Source organism: Anomaloglossus baeobatrachus, chromosome 3 (assembly GCF_048569485.1).
Source record: "Anomaloglossus baeobatrachus isolate aAnoBae1 chromosome 3, aAnoBae1.hap1, whole genome shotgun sequence".
Taxonomy (NCBI): domain Eukaryota; kingdom Metazoa; phylum Chordata; class Amphibia; order Anura; family Aromobatidae; genus Anomaloglossus; species Anomaloglossus baeobatrachus.
Window position 1 is genome coordinate 29,129,830 of NC_134355.1, and position 25,051 is coordinate 29,154,880.

Below are 25,051 nucleotides of genomic sequence, written 5' to 3' on the forward strand. Positions count from 1 at the left end.
CACGTCAGGTTACTAAAAACACCAAGCTGTAAAAGTGACATCCATTTCTCTGAGTTTTGTGCTTTCTTCTTGATGAAGAATTTGGACGACCTCGAAACGTGTTGACAATAACACTGCATCGCCATCACTCCTGCTTCATGGAATCTTCCTTTGGATCTTCCCCAGCAAAAAAACCCATCTATTTCTGCTTGTTACTTTACCATTTTTTAGCCATGGGACTACAGCAACTGATATTTTCAGGGTTTGTTAATATGTTGTGCACCAGTTACGCACCTCCTTTTTACTAATATCACTAGTTATCGGATCATACCCTATAGTCTTCTTTTTCTTAACTAGTCCATCTTCCATATCCATTCTTCTGTCATTTTCCATTCAGAAGACGTTCTCTAATTTATGATACAAGTCAGTAGGAAAGCTCAAAAGATGCCCAGAAGACGACTGAATATTGTTTGGAGCGTTTTCCATAATTTTTGCTTAAAAAAAAACCACTAGCAGTTTCATCAATTTTCAGTTGAAGAAATTCAAATTGTCTCTTCAGGGAGGAAGGAGACGAATTCTAGTGCTATCTACTTGAAGTAGCAAGTCAAAAGTAGCCATTTAACGAGCCTTTTCATATGACTAAGGGTTTATACCAGATCAGAACCTCAATTTGCAGACACAGTGCTTCTGGAGGATTGCCCCTTGTCAGTGCAAAGTATGAGATCTGATCTGGCTATATGAAAAGCTATAGTGGGGTCTAAGGCGGGCTTTGCACACTACGATATCGCACGTGCGATGTCGGTGGGGTCAAATCGAAAGTGACACACATCCGGCATCGCAGTCGATATCGTAGTGTGCAGATCTTTTTTGATATGATTAACGAGCGCAAAAGCGTCGTTATCGTATCATCGGTGTGGGGTCTGACATTTCCATAATGCCGGTGCAGCGACAGGTACGATGTTGTTTCTTGTTCCTGCGGCCGCATACATCGCTGTGTATGAAGCCGCAGGAGCAAGGAACATCTCCTACCTGCGTCCCGGCTGCAATGCGGAAGGACAAAGGTGGGCGGGATGTTTACATCCTGCTCATCTTGCCCCTCCACTGCTATTGGTCGCCTGCCGTGTGACGTCGCTGTGACGCCGCACGACCCGCCCCCTTAGGAAGGAGGCGGTTCGCCGGCCAGAGCGACGTTGCGTGGCAGCTTAGTGCATGTGAAGCTGCCGTAGCAATAATGTTCGCTACGCCAGCAATCACAAGATATCGCTGCTGCGACGGGGGCGGGGACTATCGCGCTAGACATCGCAGAATCGGCTTGCGATGTCGCAGCGTGCAAAGTACCCCTAAGGGGAAAGCTTTTCTTCTTGCAGAGACTGACAAACCAGTCTGGCTGCCAGTTAGGAGTCTTATAGCTGCAATGCTCCTCTAGAAAATATTCAAATTGTCTATTCAGGGAGGAAGGAGGCAAACTCTAGTGCCACCTACTGGAAATAGCAATGCTAAAAGTCAAAAGTGGCCGTTTAATGAGGCTTTTCATATGACTTAGGATTTATACCAGATCATAACTTCAATTTGCAGACATGGTGTTTCAGGGTGATTGCCCCTCGTCACTGCAAAGTATGAGATCTGATCTAGCTGTATAAGAAGCTATAGTAGGGTCTAAGGGGAAAGCTTTTTCCTTGTGGAGACTGACAAACCAATCTGGCTGCCAGTGAGGAGTCTTATAGCTGCAGTTGAAGGAAAAAATTCAATAAAAAATAACAGTAAAAAAAAGACGTCAAAAAGCATGGGACCAAAAAAAATAACATAAAAGATGCTCCAGGAGCAAAACCTCCAGAGTTTCTTAATGTGTCTTGTGGTTGAAAGACTCATTGGGTTCACCGGAGTTTAGAAGACCCCATGTGCCCATAGCCTAAAAAGGAGGTTTTCCTGATGCAGTTTCCGCTTATAAAACTCATCATTTTTTTAAAAAATCTCCATGTGTATACAACCCTCAACATGGGCGTATAAAATGTGAGAAAAAATTGTATTTCACTCGAATCAATGTTAGTCAATGAATCAGGTCAGATCTGCAAGCTGTAATGGAACTAAGGAAAAAATTACAGCTTGTTGTGATTCCCAGCGTACATCGGATGAGCCAATGCCAGTGTATGGGTGCAAGAGGAAAAACGGACGGCACATGGACCATACATATGCCGTTCCTTTTTTATGGATACATCATAATTCTGGTCCACAGAACACTGTAAATGGTCCACTAAATAAATAAATGGTAGTGCCCGCTCATCACTAGTTACGAGTACCGACCACCTGAGCATGGTAGAGCCCGCTCATCACTAGTTACGAGTACTGAGCACCTGAGCATGGTAGTGCCCGCTCATCACTGGTTATGATTACTGAGCACCTGAGCATGGTAGTGCTCACTCATCACTAGTTACGAGTCCTGAGCACCCAAACATGGTAGTACCCTTGTGGTGCCTCTGGGTGTGTCGCTTCAGGGCTGTGGGGTACTCGGTCCCGGGCGTTCGGTGCGCAGGGGGAACAGTCGTGGTCGCAGCCGATGCCCGGTTCTGTGATCTTGGGGGTCGGTCCGAAAAAAAGGGGTGAAAAATAAAAAGGACATAAAAATAAAAGAGTTCTCGACTACGCCACTTGCGGTGTGCGGCCAGGTTATTTGGGCCGCCGCTGCAGGGTCCTGCTGGGGCTGATAGAGTAGTGCAGCTTAGGTGTTTTGGGCCCTCCACAAGGAGGGACAGGCCCCAGCAGTGAATGGTGAAGGGGGCAATGGTAAGGGACAGTCAATATGTATGCAGAGACGAGAAGGAAACAGTCCACACCGGTATTGCAGTTTTAACTTGCCTTTTACTTGTGGCTGGTACCTCGACCCGCTGGTGCCGGTTACAGGTGTTCCCCTTGATCGCCGCGCCAGCTGTGACCTGGGTTAGCTGTCCTCTGTGCACACTTGTTTGTATTGGGCTTCCGTGGCCTAGAGCTTCTGGGGAACCCCTCCGTTTCAGTCTGGGTCCTATTGCAGGCAGCCTGGACTATTTAAAGGGTTCATTCCCCAATCCCCTCTTTGCTGCTGATGCTTCAGACTCTTTGGGTTGGTGAGGGATCCTGGAAATCCCCTCACCTGGCAGAATTAACAGTTGACCATAAAGTGTCCCGCTGTCCTAGGGTCTGCACCCCGCCGCGTGCTGAGTCCTGTGAGCCTTGGTTCCAGACTTCCACAGGCGTCCTGCGGTTCCTGGAGTATTCCACTTCCACAGGTAACCCACGGTTCCTGGAGTTCTGGTTCCGTACTCCACAGTCCCTCACTCCTGTTACAGCACTCCGGTGTTACTTCAGGTCTTTTTCCTTCTTTCTGTACTTTCACTCTCAACTCTCCTTGACTTCTTCCTCCACACTCCTCTCATCTCCTTCTCCTCACAACTTCCACTTCCTACACACTACTGCTTCACTTTCTCCTCCAACTTCCCAACCGACCACTGGCCCCTCCCCCTCACTGGGTCTCTCCCTACAGATTGTGTGGCAACTATCTAATCAGTGCCCATCCCTTTTACCTGTTGTTAGGCAGTTTTCGAGTCTAGTGTTGGGGTTGTGTATGGCCTGAAGGTGCTGATGTGTTGATTGGCATGGATATTCTGGGGTTTGGGTTTCCACAGGTTACATTTTGTGGCACCTGATACCTCAGGGGTGCTACATTGTCTTCAGGCGCCACAGGGCATTACACCACTTTTAAGGGGTAATATCTATTCTTAGTCAGGAGGGGGTTAACTGCCGGTGCCTTCACAATACCACACATATACAACAGTAAGGTGCTTTCCCACAGAGAGTTGGACTAGGGCAGACAGAATGGGTAGCATGGGACTTCCCCAGTCACAAGGACAACCACTGGGGGCGGGCACCACATGGGGTAGAAGTAGGCGCAACCAACACACTTGAGCAGACCTTCTCGGGCACAGCTTGGGATAACATCACGCACAGACAACTGGAGTTTAGCATTTCTCTCTCTTCGTGGGATCCGTGGCTTGGAGCTGGAGGCTCGGCCCGGGTTCCAGATAGCAACCGAGGGACACTTGGTGACCGTCGACTATCTGGGATCAGCTGGAGCTCATCGTGGCGGAGATCGGTACTCTGGGGCAGTGCCTGAACTATTTCTGAGTAAGACCTGGAACTGCAGCCCCTGCCTCTGCCTCTCGTTTACCGGCACCATCGCTGCAGCGCCTACAGGGACTACCACCACACCCGTTCTTCCTCCATCAACCTCCCCGAGGTAATCCCGCTCCTTCTGTGGGGAGCGACACCATTCCAGCTGCAACCTTCACCATCAGCCCTTAGCCGCGTACCACAGTTGGCGTCACGATCATAAAATACTTTCCTCACCGTCACTACCACCCCCATCCTCCATCCTTCCTCCCGTCCACCAGCTTCCCTCCCTCCTGTACGTCTCGGGGTCATGAAACTGGGCCAGGTTAGCCCGTGAAGACGCAGAGGATCTGCACCCCCGGCCCAGCGACGTGTCAGGTAAAAACCCCTCGACCCCGGGGTGTTACACCCTCTAATTACTAGTTACAAGTACCGAGCACCCAAGCATGGTAGTGCTCACTCATCACTAGTTACGAGAACCAAGCACCGGAGCATGGTAGTGCCCGCTCATCACTAGTTGCGAGTACCGAGCACCCGAGCATGGTAGTGCCCGCTCATCACTAGTTACTAGTACTGAGCACCTGAGCATGGTAGTGCCCGCTCATCACTAGTTACCAGTACTGAGCACTCGAGCATGGTAGTGTCCGCTCATCACTAGTTACCAGTACTGAGCACCCGAGCATGATAGTGCCTCTCATCACTAGTTACGAGTACCGAGCACCTGAGCATGGTAGTGCCTCTCATCACTAGTTACGAGTACCGAGCACCTGAGCATGGTAGTGCCCGCTCATCACTAGTTACCAGTACTGAGCACCTGAGCATGGTAGTGCCCGCTCATCACTAGTTACCAGTACTGAGCACCTGAGCATGGTAGTGCCCGCTCATCACTAGTTACAAGTACTGAGCACCCGAGCATGGTAGTGCCCGCTCATCACTAGTTATGAGTACTGAGCACCCGAGCATGATAGTGCCTCTCATCACTAGTTACGAGTACCGAGCACCTGAGCATGGTAGTGCCCGCTCATCACTAGTTACCAGTACTGAGCACCCGAGCATGGTAGTGCCCGCTCATCACTAGTTACGAGTACTGAGCACCCGAGCATGGTAGTGCTCGCTCATCACTAGTTACCAGTACTGAGCACCCGAGCATGATAGTGCCTCTCATCACTAGTTATGAGTACCGAGCACCTGAGCATGGTAGTGCCCGCTCATCACTAGTGATGAGTACCGAGCATGGTAGTGCCCGCTTATCACTGCTCCCATGTAATATTCCACTTCCTCAGGCTGCAGGAGACAAAACCTAACCTAATAATATAAACTAAATTGCCAACTTTTCCAGACCATTCTTACGGTTGCTGGAAAAGATGGAGGCCTCCATTAGATGTGTCAAATTTTCCAGGCATAGTCAAATACATTTAAAAGCTTCCGAGAAGCTGCACTTCTGAACATTTTCTTGTATTTAATGCTGCAATGCTTCATCTCATGGCAAACCCTGCCATCCGAAGGCACAATCAGGGGGTAGAAAATTGATGGAGGGGATATGGATTGACCTCCTAGAAGAGAATCCTTTAAAGTTGACATATATAAATATTAATTATAAAGCAATATAAAAGTAACAACCTTATATATGTAGAAGCCTGGGCGAATGTAAGCCTTATACTGATATTTTAACTTCTTTCGATCCTTTTGTATCAGAGATACAACAATCGGACACTTCTTGCTGGTGTCTCCATCTGGTCCTTCCAGTGTGATCCGGTACTGAGGGTTCATCCAAAACGTTTCTGTGAAGGTGAAATTTACTACATGAGACATATATCAGTATTTTTTTTTTGTTTTATTTTTACATAAATATATGTAGTTGTTAGTATAATATTTCTTTGCTTTGTTTGTTTGTTCTTTATCTTGTGATTATTTTAACTTTTTTACTTAGTTACTATATGGGACACTGAACGCCTTCTAGACAATGCTCCTGACATGGTCTAACAGGCCACCGTAGCTAACAGATCCGGAGGTCATGATTTGACTTTGCGGTTGCCATGATTACCATCGGTACCCTCGTTTCCAGTGCCAATCAAGTGAGACAGGGAGCCCGCTCCCTCTCCCAGCCCTCTAAATGCTACAATCGCTATTGATTGTGGCATTTAAGGGGTTAAACCAGAGGAGATGAAGGCACTACCCCTGACTGTGACAGCTGGAACACGTACAGTGGGGGAAAAAAGTATTTAGTCAGCCACCAATTGTGCAAGTTCTCCCACATATAAACATGAGAGAGTCCTGTAATTGACATCATAGGTAGATCACAACTACAACTATGAGAGACAAAATGAGAAAACAAATCCAGAAAATCACCGCGTCTGATTTGGCAAGATTTTTTTTTTTTGTAAATTATGGTAGAAAAATAAGCATTTAGTCATCTAAAAACATGCAAGATTTCTGGCTCTCACAGACCTGTAACTTCTTCTTTAAGAGGCTCCTCTGTCCTCCACTCATTACCTGTAGTAATGGCACCTGTTTGAACTTGTTGTCAGTATAAAAGACACCTGTCGACAACCTCAAACAGTCACACTCCAAGCTCCACTATAATAAAGACCAAATTGCTGTTGATGGACACCAGAAACAAAATTGTAGTCCTGCACCAGGCTGGGAAGACTAAATCTGCAATAGGCAAGCAGCTTGGTGTGGTGAAATCAACTGTGGGAGCAATAATAAGAAAATGGAAGACATACAAGACCACTGATAATCTCCTTCGATCTGGGCTCCTTCGATCTGGGGCTCCATGCAAGATCTCACCCCGTGGGGTCAAAATCATCACAATAACGGTGAGCAAAAATCCCAGAACCACACAGGGTGACCTAGTGAATGACCTGCATAGAGCTGGGAGCACCGTAACAAAGGCTACCATCAGTAACACACTACACCATCAGGGACTCAGATCCTGCAGTGCCAGACGTGTTCCCCCGCTTAAGCTAGTACATGTCCGGGCCCGTCTGCAGTTTGGGATTATCCCAATTGTAAAGCGCCATGGAATAAATGGCGCTATAATAATAAATAATAATAATAATAATAATAATCCAGAAGAGTATTGGGAAAATGTCATATGGTCTGATGAAACCAAAGCAGCATTGTTTGGTAGAAATAAAACTCGTTGTGTTTGGAGGAGACAGAATGCTGAGTTGCATCCAAAGAACACCATACCTACTGTGAAACATGGGGGTGACATCATGTTTTGGGGCTGTTTTTTCTGCAATGGGACCAGGACGACTGATTTGTGTACTTGAAAGAATGAATTGTGACATGTATCGTGAGATTTTGAGTGCAAAACTCCTTCCATCAGCAAAGGATTGAAGATGAAATATGGCTGGGTCTTTCAGCATGATAATGATCCCAAGCATACCGCCAGGACAACGAAGGAGTGGCTTCATAAGACGCATATGAAGGTCCTGGAGTGGCCTAGCCAGTCTCCAGATCCGCATAGGAAACCTTTGGAAGGAGTTCAAAAAATCTGTGTTGCCTAGCGAGAGGCCCAAAACATCACTGATCTAGAGGAGATCTGCATGGAGGAATGGGCCAACATACTACCAACAGTGTGTGCCAACCTTATTGTTGTTTATACAGCTTGGAGGTGGCAAATCTGGATAAAAATAATGATATGGCGAAAATACTCACTGCCTCAAATTTGTGCACTCATATGTATGGCAGGGTTGTAAATGGCTTGCGGCATTTGGAAATATGTCTGGAAAAGTAGACATCTGTATAATGTTTGATGGTCAAGGGCATGAGCAAGAGGAGTGGAATGCCTCATGTAATCATAATGTCCTGTAAAGTATTTGTAGGCAGATGCTGCCATCTAGTGATCAGAGGTGACGCAGGTAGGAACTTGGAACCAAAGGATAAGACACAGGTTGCATAGGGTCAGCATGGTGGCTCAGTGGTTAGCACTGCAGTCTTACAGTGCTGGGGTCTTGGGTTCAAATCCCAACAAGGAACAAATCTGCAAGGAGTTTGTATGTTCTCCCCACAATTGCGTGGATTTCCTCTGGGTACTCTGGTTTCCCTCCAAAGACCATACTGATAGGGACTTTCGATCATGAGTCTTAATGGGGACAGTGTATGTAAAACGCTGTGGAGTTAATGGCATTATATAAGTGAATAAATATTGTTACTTTTATAGGAGGAAAACAAAAGCTAATCACAAAAGGGAACATGTAACCTGCTGTGACGCAGTAGAAAAATAAAAAAAGCTCCAGGGGTCAGGTCAGGACAGGCAATCAGTCATCACCCAGACTTGTAACAAGTCACCCATGCATAGGCTTAGAGCCAAGGCATACAAGAAAGTACCGGAAATACTAGACCATCATCGGATGTGGATGAAGGAATGGCTACAGAGTCTGCATAAAGGATAGAAAACCCTGAACATCAAGGCTAAGATAACCGAATCCCAGTCGTGTGTGTAGAGACCAGAACAGAGGAACAAAAATGTGTTCTATTGAGCAAATTGTCTCTCCAGGAAAGGAGACAAACTCTAGCGCAGCGCCACCTATTGGAAGTAGCGACCCTAAAAAGTGAGCAGACACCTGATTGGAGAAACAGAATCCCGCTCGTGTAGACAGACACCCAATCAGAGCCACAAAAATTTGTTTGAGTATGCAGAGACCAGATTGGAGAAACAGAATCCCGCTTGTGTGGGTGGAGACCTGATTGGAGGGTTGGAAAGTTGGTAAGAGAGCAGAGCGGACTGTGAGTTGTCTTTCCGTGGATTAGACAGAATGGGAGGTAGTTGGTGGCAAAAGAAACTGTCTACAGCCTACTGTACATGACTTGTGGCCTAGCAGTAGAGTGTAGTTTGGTTCCTGCTAAGGCCTGATGCGGTTACCAAAAATTAAAGTCGGGTTGCAGAAGGACCATACGGATTTGACGCGGACACTGACAGCTGACAGTCCAGTGTATCCATAATAATCTTGTTTAAATGTGCTTTATTACCTTTAAAGGGAACCTGTCACCAGATTTCGCGACTATAACCTGTGGCCACCACCAGTGGACTCTTATATACAGCATTCCAGAATACTGTATATAAGAAACCAGGTCGCTGTGTAGAACGTAAAAATCACTTTGTAATACTCACCTAAGGGGCGGTGCAGACCGGTCAGATGGGTGTCTCTGTTCTCCGTTACTCGCTCAAGCTTAGATACTCGCTCAAGTCTAATTTTGCAGCACCCAAAAAATGGAATTGTGACATTTTTTTTTGCCGCTACGCCGTTTACCAATCAGATTAATTGATTTTATATTTTGATAGATCAGGCATTTCAGAACACGGTGATACAAAAAAAAATGTATATTTTTTATTTTTTTAACCCTTTAATTTTCAATGGGGTGAATGCGGGGTGATTTGAACGTTTAGGTTTTTTAATTTTTGAAAACTGTTTTTTACTTTTTTTCTATTTTGCAAGTGCACCTAGGGGACTATAAGGATCAGCAGTCTGATCGCTCATTCATTTCTGTTGATCACAGCAGCACAGCTGTGATCACTAGAAATACTCACCTCTTGTTACTGGCAGAACTTGTCCGGGTGAAATAGGAAGTGAGTCATGATAGCTACAGGAGTCATCACATGACCCTGTCCTACCATGACGACCATTGGTTCGCAGTGATCCCGCCACAGCACCTCCGATGGGGCCAGGTCAGTCAAGATTTACCGCAGCGGAGATTTAAATCGCGGTCACATTTTTACATCATGGTTTAAAGGGTTGATCGTGGATCCTCTCGTGCCTACGAGGCACACATGTCAGCTGTTCAAATCAGCTGACATTGCGTGGCTCGTCGTCAGCTGCCCGCAGCAGCCGCCGGTGATTACACCTATGTAGGTTAGGACGTACAGTTATGGCCGGGGTTAATAAACAGCTTGTTTTATTGTATCATTGAGTCCACGTTCTCTGTGCTGCCGCATCCTCGTACCTATTTACACTTGGATCAGGAATACAAGTGTTCTTACCCTCAGAATTTTTCCCTCCAGACGTGCTTCCTTTTTTCCAGCTCCCATTGAATTCTGTCAGGCACCACCTATAGTTGTCACCAGCGCAGACTTCACTCATGGAGATGTCACATATCTCTACTTGGTAATACTCTTTCACAAACTCAGAGAACGGCATCCTGCAAATAACCAAAACTGTGTTTTTACAGATTTTTCAAACTTATGATACCTAAAAAAAAACCTTTTAGGATGGAAATGATGTGAGCTGCGGTATGGTCTGCTCAGGGGGTGCGTGACACAGCATCTAATGTAGGGGCAAGTGGCATGTAATTAATAGACACTTAGCTAGGTACATTTAAAAAAGACCCTTCTAGCAAGTTGGGATTGTCGCAAGTAGACCTGATCGGGAAGGCAACTGTTAAATGTGTAAGCTGACAACTCACCAAAACTCTCCATCGTCCCTCTCAGGGTTGAGCTCTTTTCTTCTGTCAGGATCCAGTTTGTTCCAATCTTCAGACCTGAGAGGACATGAAAAAATAATGAAATTTCAAATTGAAAATTTTAACTTTAAAATATTGGTTCAACACAGTCTATGCACCAATTGATGTATTATTTCAGTCAAAAGTGGCTATTGTGCCTGAAGGATGGTACGAATGCGGGGCTGTGGAGGCTCCGAACTCCTTCACAAGAGAGAGTCATTGTGTGCGTATAGGCCCCGTCACACACAACGATATATCTAACGATATGTCGGCGCGGTCACGGAATTTGTGACACACATCCGGCATCGTTAGAGATGTCGTAGCGTGTGACACCTCCGAACGACTGTGAACGAGCAAAAATACTCACCTTATTGTTGCTCGTTGACACGTCGTTCATTTTCAAAATGTCGGTCCTCCTTCTGTGCGCAGGTTGTTCATCGTTCCCGAGGCAGCACACATCACTACATGTGACACCTCGGGAACGACGAACTGCAGCTTACCTGCGGCCGTAGGCAATGCGTAAGGAGGTGGGCGGGATGTTACGTCCCACTCATCTCCGCCCCTCCGCTTCTATTGGGTGGCCGCTGTGTGACGTCGCTGTGATGCCAAACGTCCCTCCCCCTTCAGGAAGAGGATGTTCGCCGCCCACAGCGAGGTCATTAGGGAGGTAAGTGCGTGTGACGGGGGTTAATGACTTTGTGTGCCACGGGCAACAAATTGCCCGTCACGCACAAACGACGGGGGCAGGTGCGATCGCTCATGCGATCGCACGACTTATCGGCGCGTGTGACGGCGCCTTAAGACTTTGCGTGGAGTATGCAACACTTTCTATTTTCTTTGGGTTGGTGTCTATCACCCCATACCTGATCGCTGTCGTAGTTGCAGTTGACAAATATGTGAAACCGGAGTACTCTTGGCAAACCAAAACTTGAACAGTTTATTCTTTTCTCACTATGAGAGACATGACCTCACTTTTTACGGTTCTTCCGTTACTATGTTTTAGGTGTACTCTCCCTGCTATCTTGGATCTTGTCCGCAAGCTGCCGGGAACCTGTGTCTTAGTTCTCCCATACTTCTTGACACTGCTGCTCTCTTCTGAGCCCCAAAGACTGTCTGGTTTCAAGACTTCCCTAAGCCCGCCGGGGTGAGCTGTAGGCTCCGTATCTTTAACAGGTGACCTCAGGGTTCCCTGACTGGCTCCCTGCATCCAAACAGCAATATGGAAGGTTGATACACATGCCAAATAGGTTAGCAGGAGAACAGCTATGTAGAAAGAATAGTTAGCATTTGATTTGAACTTAGGTGCTTAGGGGGACCAAAACACCTCTGTCATTTAAGACTCCATTATTCTCAATAGCACAAGAAACTTAGGCTCCAAATTTATTTTCATATTAACCATGGGAATTCAAAATGCATATACCATTGTCTTAATGGACTATATATTTTATTCTTCTTCCTCCATTATTAAAATACTAGAAGGTGGCCTGATTCTACGCATCGAGTATTCTAGAATTTACGTATTGTGTAGTTAATGTATGATTTTTGTTATATATATATATATATATATATATATATATATATATATATAGATGTTGTTGTCTGTAGTTAGCAAGTGTTTGTGTAGGGGCTGTACATGTTCTGTGTGTTGTCTGGGTGTGGCGGGGGGTGAGAGCGGTGTTGTTTGTGTGTTGCGTGTGTTGCGTTGTTTGTAGAGCGCTGTGTGTCTGTATCATTGTGTATGTGTGTTGCGCGGTTTGTGTTGGGTGTGTGTGTGGTGTGTTTTGGGGGAGGTATGTTTTGTGCAATGTGTGTGTTGCGCGGTATGTGCGTATATTTGTGTGTGCCGCGGTGTTTGTGTGTTGGGTGTTGTGTGTGTGCGGCGTTGTGTGTGTGGGTGTCTGTGTAGGGCAGTGTTTGTGGTTCCAAGTGTGTGTGTGATGTGTTGTGCAGTGCGTGTGTGGCAGTGTGTGTGTGTGTGTTTTGGGGGGAGATGTGCACCCCCCATCGTGCTCCATCCCCCATGCTGCGCACCCCCCATCATGCTCCATCCCCCATGCTGCGCACCCCCCATCGTGCTCCATCCCCACTCCCCATTGTGCTCCATCCGCCATGCTGCGCATTCCCCATCATGCTCCATCCCCCATGCTGTGCATTCCCCATCGTGCTCCATCCCCCATGCTGCGCACCCCCCATCATGCTCTATCCCCCATGCTGCGCACTCCCCATCGTGCTCCATCCCCCATGCTGCACACTCCCCATCGTGCTCCATCCCCCATGCTGCGCACTCCCCATCGTGCTCCATCCCCCATGCTGCGCACTCCCCATCGTGCTCCACAGTCACACATCAGACATTAAACACGCACACATCTGATCGCATACACTCACACACACACCCCACTTCTCCCTGTGCCCACCGGTGGCCGGTCCCAGCAGCTGTGCTGCACGCCCTGCTCCTCTGCCGACACTCACAGATCCGATCGCATAAACTCACACACTCACACACACATCCGATCACATACACTCACACACACATCCGATCGCATACACTCACACACACACATCCGATCGCATACACTCACACACACACATCCGATCGCATACACTCACACACACACATCCGATCGCATACACTCACACACACACATCCGATCGCATACACTCACACACACACATCCGATCGCATACACTCACACACACACAATCGATCGCATACACTCACACACACACATCCGATCGCATACACTCACACACACACAGATCCGATCGCATACACTCACACACATCCGATCGCATACACGCGCTTACACAATCACAACATCCGGAGATACCACATGCTTCCGGCCATGTGATCCTCCGGCAGGTCCTGGAAGATCACTGAACAGTATCGCTGCCGAGAAGCAAGCGATATCACGGGATGTTGTGAGTATGTGGATGCGATCGTGTGTGTGTGTGTGTGTGTTCCGCCCCTGCAGGACCTTGATGCGCTCACCTCGTGTAGGGGGCGGAGCCTGGGCGATCGGCCAATCCGTGTGGGGGGCGGAGCCTGGGCGAGGAGAGCGGCCAATCCGTGCGGGGGGGAGCCGAGGCGAGCAGCCAATCCGTGCGGGGGGCGGGGCCATGGCGAATCCGTGAAGCCGAGCGGCCAATCCGTGTGGGGGGGCGGGGCCATGGCGAGCCCAGCGGCCAATCCGCTGTTTGTCACCGTAAGGAAATGGCCAATCCGTGCGAGGGGGGGCGGACCCGAGGCGAGGCGAGCGGCCAATCCGTGCGGGGGGAGGAGCCGAGGTGAGGCGAGCGGCCAATCCGTGCAGGGGGGGCAGGGCCATGGCGAGGCCAGCAGCCAATCCGCTGTTTGTCACCGTAAGGACATGTCCCGGGACACAATTTTGGAGCAAGACAGACAGAATAAGGCAATTATATATATAGATAATTTTTAGTACTTATTAATTAAAACATACTGAACACAAACTGAATTATTCAGATACAGGTGGTGAGCTAAGTTCTCAATGAGTGGATTTTCCAATATTGCTGTGTAAGGGCTCATGGCAAATTCCATGCAAATCTATCCGATCGTGGACTGCAGTGCACGGACTGAACGTGGCTCTTCCATCTGCAGTGTGACAGTTTTATACATCTCTAAGAAGCTGTGACGCTCAGGGTGGGATAGCTGCGGCCAGTCCGTGCATTGCGGTCTGCGATTGGATAGATTTGCACGGATTTCTTTATGAGCCCTTACTAGAGATGAGTGTACCTGTTCGGTAAAGAGTCACCAATTTCAAATTCGGTGTGAGCCTGAGCTTGTTTATTCGAGCTCGGTAACCTCGAGCACTTTCGCCAAAAGTTGTTAATGTTTGTTTTCTACCTCTGAATGCTGGCCACATTTCCAAAAATGCTTTTGTAATAGCATTTTCTGCTTTTGTATAGGATTGTGGTGCTGTCTAATGTGGGATGTTAAAAATCAGTAGAGGAGGAATGCGCAACGCAATTTTTTTTCTTAGCTTTATTTGTGGATTTGTTGCAGCCAATCTCGGTGCAGCAAACATCCACAAGGTTCAGAATAGAAGGGTTTCTGTGATTGGCTGCTGAAGTCACATGTCCATGTGCATATAAATTGCGGACATGTTGTGTAGGCGCCATTTTGTAAATGAATAAGAGAAGGGGAAAAAGCAACGATCTTGGAAAAAGTCTGAAGCTTTATTGTGAAAAATCCATAAAAAACATACAGTGGATAAAAAGCTCAGTGTGTACACAAGGGTTTGGAAACGCGTAGATGTAGCGCCCCTGAAGCCATCAGGGAGCTACAAGGTACAAGACAGACAGTGAGACAGACAGTCAGAGTGAGCCGGTGACGGAGGGAGCAAGTGGAAGCACTGACAGGAGTGTGACGGTGACCTGAGGGTCCAGGCGGTTAGTTGCCAGGGGAGTACGGTGGAGTACTCCTGGAACCACAGCACCAATGGGGTACAGAATCGTACGCCAGGCAAACGCTCCAGGCAGACCTGATAAAATCTTCACAGTGAGGTGACCATCAAGGACCTCACTGACCTTGCGGCCGAGACCTGGTCACCAGAGAAACCAGTGACCTGCCTCCTAGAGGGTTTTGGGAACAGGAGCTTTGGGTGGTGGGTGAAGGGAAAGGGGTATCCAGTTGCAACGTTAAAGTCAGAACCTCCCCTGCATGGGAAGAACGTTGATGTTTAATATGCAAAATAAAAGTGTTAACCTGTATCACTCTGCAGCCTGAGGACGTGCTGGAATTAACCAAGGGGGAATGTAGCGCCCCTGAAGCCATCAGGGAGCTACAAGGTACTGCATCTCCACCAGGATGCAGGGCCTACCCCCCAGGGACCCAGAAGACCAGTGCCGGTAACAACAAAAACATTCTAGTTAATCCTTGTTTTTCCCCAAATTCCCCATAGACTGGTACCAAACTAGGGTTGGACCTAAGGACGGCTACTTAGAGGTGGAGCTGATCCAGTCCACTAGATGACCAGGTGGGAGGGGCAGACAGTGAGACAGACAGTCAGAGTGAGTCGGTGACGGAGGGAGCAAGTGGAAGCACTGACAGGAGTGTGTCGGTGACCTGAGGGACCATGCTCCAGGCAGACCTGATAAAATATGCACAGTGAGGGGACCATCAAGGACCTTACTGACCTTGAATTTCGGGACACAGTAGCAACGGGAGAACCGGGAACCAGGACCAGAGACTCTGACCCCCAACTGCTCCAAGCCATGGGGACCCACCAACCAAAGAGAGGTGCAGGGGAAAGAAGCCACCAGGTCACTTCCTCGGGTGACCAGTTTCCATCTTACTGTGAGTAAAGGAACCAGTTAAACTGCAACCCCTTGTGTGGCCTACCTTCTTTCTACACCCGACTACATCACTTACCCTCTGGGGCCTGGCCCTGCTTGTGGAGGGCCTAACATCCAGGCTGCCACTAACACCAGCCCCAGTAGCAAGAACTGTGCAGCGACGGCTCCATCCACATAGCCGCAAACCGCAGTGGCGTCACGTATAAACGTCCATTTAAATTCCCCAGTAAATATACCCCTTTTTAAAAAAAAGCACCCCGGACACAGGACAGGGCAATGACCACCAAGTGACATTTCCCCAGCAGTACACCATCCGGGACCGAGTACCCCATAACCCTGGGCGACACATAGACCCTTGTCTACACGCTGAGCTTTTTATCCACTGTATGTTTTTTATGGATTTTTCACAATAAAGCTTCAGAGTTTTTCCAAGATGGTTGGTGGCTTTTTCCACTTCTCTTGTTCATCGCTATTACACCAGGATCCGGTCTCATCTGTGTGGCACCGTCCACCATTTGGGATACATATAGGTCTAGGTGAGCTGTGATAACATGTTCTTTTTGCCATTTTGTAAGTGTGAAACGTTAGGGAACGTACTGCCGCCTTTGCTGCCGGGGCTGCTAGACAGTGAGCTTAGATAGGGGTTTAATGCAAGGTAGTTGTGATAGATAGGAGAGCAGTAGTTTAGAATAGTTTAGAATCTTCTCCATGTATAGGAGGGAATATAAGTGGTAGCCACTAGTGCCGGAGTAGAATCACGTGTTCTTGGATGCCTAGAGAGACTCCTTCAGGGAAATTCAACTCTGCTCAAATCTCAGTCCATTCAAATTCATTACCATTAAGGCTTGGGGCCTAGTCGCTAAACTACTGTTCTTTGGACCCTTCTACCTGGGGGTAAGTCCGTATAGAGGCCGGTCTCAAGCCTCAGCATTCCCTAGCATTCTGTGTCTTTGGTTAATATTCAAGGATCACGCTATCACAACTCTAGTCTCCTTTCTTCTCTTGCTGCCACAAGTCACCCACTATATAAAGTCTTCATGACCTAGAAACTGTCTATCTATCGCACTCTAGATCTTCACTAACTTTTCTAGAATGAACCGTCTCTTCCCCAAGCACCTAACCTCTTCTATTGTGGGCTAACCACAACACTTAACTACTTCTTGCCCTATAGCTTGGGAACCACATATATAAGTGCTACACAATATACAAGGATATATCACAATATAATCCACACATCACAATATCTACAAAGGACACATAACACAGTTTACATTACACTATATGACAATACAAAAACACGATTGGTGTGTTCAAGAGAAGGAACATGACAGCACACAGTCCACCACCTTACATTCAAATACGAGGAGCTTGGGTGGACGGCATGGCTATGGCTGCCTGTGAAATTCATCAACTGTGCCAGTGTTTCGTAGACTAGAAATGTTACTCCAGTTTCTGAGGTGCTTCCTATTCCTGGTCATCCCTCATTAAGAATGGCTCATGTGTTTACTTTATACATTCAGTCTGGGCTGATAGACTCACTTTAGTGGCTGATATAGACATCTGTGAAACATGGTTCTTACACTAACTGCAATGTACAGATTGCCCGTGTGTTTCCGAGTTTCATAGATGTCTGCATGAGCCCTTAGCGATAACACCTATATCTAATAAGTATTTTTTGAGGGTATGGGGTCTAAAACGGTTCATGACTGGGTGAGAATCTGAGATTGCTAGTCCAAGTGAAATTTAAGATTTTTAGGTCCTCCACTGGCTTAATAAGGCACCAGTTCTGATTTCAGCTCTAGTCTCAACTTCACTCGCGCTTCCATCACCGGCTAGACCTTGATACAGGTTGAGATATCATTCCATGCACCACCCCATGTGATTTTGTAGAGTGACAGTCGCTATCACCCGTCCTGGCGCTCCTTAGCGGGAGACTGGAGAGCAACTGTGTTCGCAGGGAAAGGTGGGGTGCTAAGTGAGGATGATGATATTGTGCTGTTAACTCCTTCTTTGACTGTGCATATCCAACGAAACAGAGGTTAATTGTTAACTATTTTTTCTAGATGTCTGAAATGAATTCCCGAAAACTGAGATTCACTAAAATGCCCAAAGTTTGAGAAGTTAAAAAATAATTACATTTGTTTCAAATTGATTTACTGATCTATTAAAAAGTTTATGATTGGCTAGAAGTCTTCTGACAGCAAAAGTTAAGGTGCAGCTAACAAGAAGCTATGACTGATTGTGGCACTGACGGTGATATTGAGCTCTGTGCAACTCTTTATCCATGCGCTAAATGTCAAAATAAGCCCTGAGACATCTGCTTTGTATATGAGTGCAATCCACATTTTTACGGATAGCACTTGCACCTACTTTAGTGAATAGAGGTCATTCACATGTCCACGATTTTCTTCCGACCGAGCTATGGTCCATGCAAAATCGTGAAGACTAGACTGATTTTGATGCGAGTTTTGGATCAAAATTAGCAATACAAGTCTACAAGTCCATGAAAAAAAAATCGGACAGCACTTGGATGATGTCTGAGTGCTGTCCAATTTTCACGGACTGCTAGATACTCTTTCGTCTTACATAGCGCTAACATATTCCTCAGCACTTTAGATACATTTGGCATCACTGTCCCCACTGGGCTCAAAGTGTAAAATTCCCTATCAGTATGTCTTTGGAGTGTGGGAGGAAACCGGAGAACCTGGAGGAAACCCACACAAACATGGTGTAACGCCTGCCTGGAACCACAGACTCAGACTGGCTGTCACGGACAGGCTAGAGGAAAGCCGCTCACAAAGCAGGACCCCGAGAACCCGGAAACCCTTTAACCCCTATACAGGAATTTGGAATTACTGCAGGGCCCCGGAGATTGCTACTTGAGAAAGGCTGCAGTCCAGAGGAGAGTAGTAGTCCGGCAGGGTCAAACCAGGAACAGGGACAAATTGGCAGACAAGGATGTAGTCAGGAAACCAGGCAGAGGTCAAATCTGGATATGGCAGTGAGGCACAAAACATAGGGACTACTATTCAGAACAGAGCGGGAACCAGAAAGCAGAAATACAAAACTATCTCTGGCAGTGACCAGCAGACAGGAGGAGGAATTAGAAGGGTGTGGTGTCTTCTCATTTGCTGAAGCTGAATGGTGGTAACTTCAGCTGGAAAACACATGCCACTTACAGCCAGCCAGTGGTACTACAGGTCCCAGGGAAACCCAGCTAAGTGGATGAGCGGAGCCTGCGCCCACCAGAGCCACTGGCACGACTCCTCTCCTATCACCAGCATAGTCCTTTGCGGGAACACGTCGTCGCCTGGTGATCGAAGCAGAAGTCGCAGATATGGACTCTGATGGGGGGATATGACAAACGGGGAGGACATGAAAACTCCGGTGATCGAAGCAGAAGTCGCAGATTCGGACTCTGATGGGGACATGACAAACGGGGAGGACATAAAAACTTCTTGCAGATGTTGTCCTTTATGGGAGTTGAACCCAGGACCCCAGTGCTGCAAGACTACAATGCTAACCAATAAGACACCATGCCAACCCAGGACAAGAATAGATAATCTATTTTTCACGTTCAACAAAAACTGATGACACTCAGACTAAACTCAGATCAAAAACTGATGACACTCAGACTAAACTCAGATCAAAAACTGATGAAGCTAAAATGCAACTCTGGTCCAAAACCTCGATTTTTTTTTTTTTTTTTTCTTGTACATGAAAAATACTGACATGCGAATGAGGACTAACGCCGCATTGACTAAAATCCCTTTTACATTGGCGACCAATAGTCATTAGAATTTTCATTCGTGATCATTGGCTCATGTAAACATGGCAGCGATCAGTTGAAGAATTAGCAAAACCTTCTATTGACTTCTGATTGGGTTTTTTCTGCAGGCCTGAAAATTATCATTGTCAGTGTAAACTGAAAATGTGCAATCCAGACTGATTGCATCGACCACTGTGGACAGCCTTAAAGGGGTTATCCCACAAAGTAAGAATATCTACACATTATGAATTATATTTTAGGAAATTTAGACCATACTTATCATTCCAGGCTCCGGTCCATTCACCATGACCCCAGGGATTTCGCAGTCTGATGAGATGTTCCTTATTTTCCCCATAAGTGACCTTCAAAGTAAAGATCACAATATATTAATCAAAATAAAGTCCTCTGATTATAATTACCATGGATTAAAGTCAAGTATGTGTTGGAGTTTTCTCACCTCCTCCGCTCTACTGATAGAGTATACATGGCCTCTACCGATACTATTGCTAAATTCACTTTCGTTAGGAACCTTAGACCTCTGCAGAGAAAAGTTCATAAGATTTAGTTTCTTTCCTTGGATGACTTATAACATTTTCTTGGCTTTTGTCCAATACATTGTGGTGACCATCAAGATCAACTTCCTCAATCATTTGATCATATGGATATGAACATTATATGGATTGTATGAGGTTACATTTTCTGTTTGGGCATCACAGACCGTGTCTGGAATTGAAGTCAGGGTTGCCAACTTGACTTTTTATTTTTCCTGGGCAACTTATCAAAAAATTACGGACAGGCAACATTTTTTTACAGACACATTGGCAAACCACAATAAATCAATAAAATTACAAAGGGCTAAATGTCTACAGCAAATAATGGTAAAGAGGTGGTCAGATTCTTGACCCTGAAGATGCAAGCATATTAATGTATAAATTGCCTAGAGTATAAGAATATGTATAATAATGTAGAAATGTAAATAATAGGATGTGTTGTAAGATAGGACTTGCCCTTTATTAGCGGAGTGTAGGTCAAGAAATAGTTAAGCTGTGGGGTTAGCCCACAGGGGCACAAGCCAGGTCCTAGAAGAACAGAACCGACTTCATCATAGCGTTAGATAAAGTTTGGCTACAGTTGAGTTCGCACATGTAGGTGGAGTTATACCTAAAACGCTGCAGTTAGTGGGTGATCTTGTTTACTCCAAAGCAGCAGAACATCAACTGTGAGACAGTGTGATTTGAAGAAATGGATGGATTCATGTATGGTCAACGTTATGTCAGGGGGTGCTACACTGGCCCTGTAACTGTGGGCCCTGCACTCGCCCTGACCCGGGAGGTACCCTTGATGGTAGAGAGGTCCAGATCACCACCCTAAGCCCTGTCTCCTGTCCGATTCTGTCCTTAAAACACCAACCCTGGGAAGGGCGTGACCCCAGGTAACAACCTCCCGAAGGCACAGACAAGGGGATAGAACTGAAAGACACTCACACCGCAAATGACCACAGATGAGAGACAAAACGACACCGGAGGGAATACACCAAAAGGGGTAGGAGAAATTCACACCAGTAAACTCTCAAACCGGGCAGACAATGATTAGCTGGTCACCAAATAAAAGTATGCCACGGAAGCCAGGATTTCACCACTGCAATCAAAGACTATCTTTAGCGGTCTCCTACTACACATCTGTTACGGGGGGCTGTCTGATAATAACTGAAAGGAGTATCAGACAGTCAGGGTCCACCATGCAAAGACTTTGCTGCAGACTATGGCAGAGTGCAATACCTCTGTTAACTCACAGAAGAATATAATAAGTAAGTAAAGCAATTCCTCCCTTACTTGGAGGGTGTGTGGAATGATCTCTGTTAACAATCACAGAGACAAAGGCAATGTGTGCGAAATGGCACCTACCTAGGTCCGCTCTTCTAGTGGTGCAAAAGAGACGAACAGCAGCGTAAGCCGCACAAAGCTCCTACCTGCGTTCGCTCCACTAGTGTGCGAGGACACGAACCACTAGATATGGCACCTGCCTAGGTCCGCTCTTCTAGTGGTGCAAAAGAGACGAACAGCAGCGTAAGCCGCACAAAGCTCCTACCTCTGTTCGCTCCCCTAGTGTGCGAGGATACGAACAACTGCCAGACGCAGTATAAGGAACGTTACCCTAGCGGCAACGTCCACCTACGAGTAGAATCACAAGGCCCAGCCAGACCATGTGCCTCAGGCACCTGCCTATGTCCGCTCCCCTAAGAGGTAAGGATACGGACAGCAGCCGAAGCTGTAAGGTATAAGAACGCTACCCTGCCGGTAGCGCTCACCTAGCATAGACAGAGGAATGCCTAGAGGAACGCGCACAGAGCGTCTACTCATATGCATGAACCAAGAGGACTGAGCACCATGCGGCGTGTGTCAGGGTCTTATATAGACTCTGTGCCTCATCCAAGATGGAGGACACCAGAGCCAATCCGCTGCCAGAACGACAGGAGTGACGTCATGCTGGCCTATCACCGAGCAAGACGTCACAAGCACATGACCAGCGACCAATCGGCATAGAAGGTGTCAGGGACATGTGACCTCGTGTCAGCGATGATGTCACCCGCACATGTGCAATGGCTCCAAGATTGGACTTAGTCTCCGGCGCTCGCACATGTGCAGTAGCAAGAAATCTGGACTTAGTCTCCAGCGCTCGCACATGTGCAGTAGCAAGAAATCTGGACTTAGTCTCCAGCGCTCGCACATGTGCAGTAGCAAGAAATCTGGACTTAGTCTCCAGCGCTCGCACATGTGCAGTAGCAAGAAATCTGGACATAGTCTCCAGTGCTCGCAGCAACCGTAACAGTACCTCCCCCTCAAGGGCCCCCCTCCCGGCGACGCAGGTAATCGGCAACTAAGTCGGGAGCATGGACAGCCTCCTCAGGCTCCCAAGAGCGATGTTCCGGGCCATAGCCCTCCCAATCTATCAAGAAGAACCTGCGCCCTCTAACCATCTTAGAACCAACTATGGCTCGTACCTCATAGCTAGAGCGAGAGGAATCAGAGGCAGGAGAGTGCACTTCACGAGCGTGAGGTAAAATAGCCGGCTTTAGCAGTGAGACATGGAATTTGTCATGAATCCTAAGATGGACAGGTAACTTCAATTGATAGACTACAGGATTTACCTGTCGAAGAACCTCATAAGGACCCAGGAAGCGAGGAGCAAATTTGACAGAGCTCACTCTAAGTTTCACGTGTTTTGCAGAGAGCCACACAAAGTCCCCTGGAGAAAAGACAGGAGCCGGGCGACGAAACCGATCGGACACCGTCTTCATACGGTCCTTAGCTGCTTGGATCGACTCTTGAGTCCGATCCCAAACCTCTCTGGCATTAGTTGCCCAGTCGGCCACAAGAGGAGGAGGTGCAGCAGCGGGAAACGGTACTGGTACCCTAGGGTGTTGCCCATTATTGAGTACGAACGGTGTCTGCCCAGTGGCCTCAGCCAGCGAATTGTTAAGGGCAAATTCTGCCCAGGGTAGGAGGGAGGACCAGTTATCGTGGTTCTCAGCAACAAAGTGTCGAAGGTATATAATCATAGATTGATTGGTACGTTCAACCAAACCATTAGTCTCCGGATGGTATGCCGAAGAGAGATTCAACTCAATTTGCAGAAGGCTACAAAGATCTCGCCAGAAACGGGAAGTAAATTGCGGGCCTCTATCACAAATGATACGATCTGGCATCCCGTGAAGCCTAAAGACATGCTTGAGGAATAGTTTGGCTAGTACCCTGGAAGATGGGATTCTCGATAACGGTACGAGATGAACCATCCGGGAGAAATGGTCCGTAATGACCCACACAAATCTATGTCCCTGTGAACATGGAAGATCACCCACAAAGTCCATGCCTACCACCTCCCATGGTCTATCTGGCACTGGTAAAGGATGCAAGAGCCCAGCCGGTCTCTGCCGTAATGGACGGTTGCGAGCACACGAGTAGCAGGAACCGACATATCTCTTGACGTGGCTGGCTAAGTGTGGCCACCAATACCACCTCTCCAGTAACTCTCGTGTCCGCCTAATACCAAAATGCCCACCCACCTTTGAGGTGTGGGCCCATGACAGTATATCATTCTGTCGATCAGGCGGAACAAAGGTCTTGCCCGGTGGGATTTGGTCTAACGTCACAGGGGAGAGCGTATGAAAAACCCTGGAGGGAAGGATAAGACGAGGTTCGTCAATCTCTTCCTGGGTAGAAAGCATAGAGCGAGACAGGGCGTCTGCCTTGTTATTCTTACTCCCAGACAGATAGTTGATGGAGAAGTGAAAGCGGGAGAAAAACAAGGACCAGCGGGCTTGGCGAGGATTCAGACGCTGAGCGGTTTGTAAGTACGTCAGATTCTTATGGTCTGTATAGACCTGGAAAGGATGTTTCGCTCCTTCCAGCAAGTGACGCCACTCCTCCAAGGCTAATCTCAAGGCGAGCAGTTCCCTATCCCCAATGGTATAGTTTCTCTCTGCCGGTGAAAAGGTTTTAGCAAAGAAGAAACACGGCCTTTTTCTACCTGCACCGTTCTTTTGATACAAGACCGCACCAGCACCCACTGAAGAGGCATCAACCTCTAAGAGGAAGGGCTTATTCTCATCGGGTCTTTGAAGAACGGGAGCAGTTGAAAAGTGTCTTTTTACTGCCTCAAAAGCCTGAGATGTCTCAGTAGACCAGGCTTTGGGATTAGCACCTTTCTTAGTCAAGGCCACCAAAGGGGCCACCAAAGTAGAAAAATGGGGTATGAACTGCCTGTAATAATTTATGAATCCTAAGAAGCGTTGCACCGCCTTCAAGGAATGAGGTTCGGACCATTGCAGGACAGCAGAGAGCTTCGCAGGATCCATAGCCAGACCCTCTTGTGAGATAATGTAACCCAAAAAAGGCAATGAGGACTGCTCGAATACACATTTCTCGAGTTTAGCAAACAATGAGTGCTCCCTTAAACGGGAAAGGACACGAACGACATCCTGACGATGAGTCTCCAGATCAGGAGAAAAAATCAGGATGTCGTCCAGATACACCACTACTGAGGATAACAGTAAATCCCTGAACACATCGTTTACGAAGTCCTGAAATACTGCGGGTGCATTACATAACCCAAAAGGCATGACGAGGTATTCATAGTGACCGTCTCGGGTGTTAAAAGCGGTCTTCCATTCGTCACCCTTTCGAATTCGTACCAAGTTATACGCACCCCGCAGATCCAACTTCGTAAAAACTTGAGCTCCTCTCAGTCTGTCAAAGAGCTCCGAAATTAAAGGTAATGGGTATTTGTTCTTTATTGTGATTGCGTTGAGACCCCTGTAATCTATGCAGGGACGCAAATCACCCTCTTTCTTCCGAACAAAGAAAAACCCAGCTCCCGCGGGAGAGACAGACTTACGAATGA

General features: G+C 47.3%; 1 protein-coding gene across 1 annotated transcript in view; it reads right to left on the bottom strand.

Annotated features, from left to right (window-relative positions):
* LOC142294905 (calpain-8-like) overlaps window positions 1–25,051 on the bottom strand; it is a 100,214-nt gene that overhangs the window by 30,051 nt on the left and 45,112 nt on the right. Inside the window, exons 6-10 of the mRNA XM_075337968.1 lie at window positions 20,109–20,189; window positions 19,928–20,013; window positions 10,534–10,608; window positions 10,112–10,269; window positions 5,743–5,903 (exon numbers count right to left, since the gene is read on the bottom strand). Of these exons, the coding sequence (XP_075194083.1) occupies window positions 5,743–5,903; window positions 10,112–10,269; window positions 10,534–10,608; window positions 19,928–20,013; window positions 20,109–20,189 (561 nt within the window). The remainder of the gene's footprint in view (window positions 1–5,742; window positions 5,904–10,111; window positions 10,270–10,533; window positions 10,609–19,927; window positions 20,014–20,108; window positions 20,190–25,051) is intronic.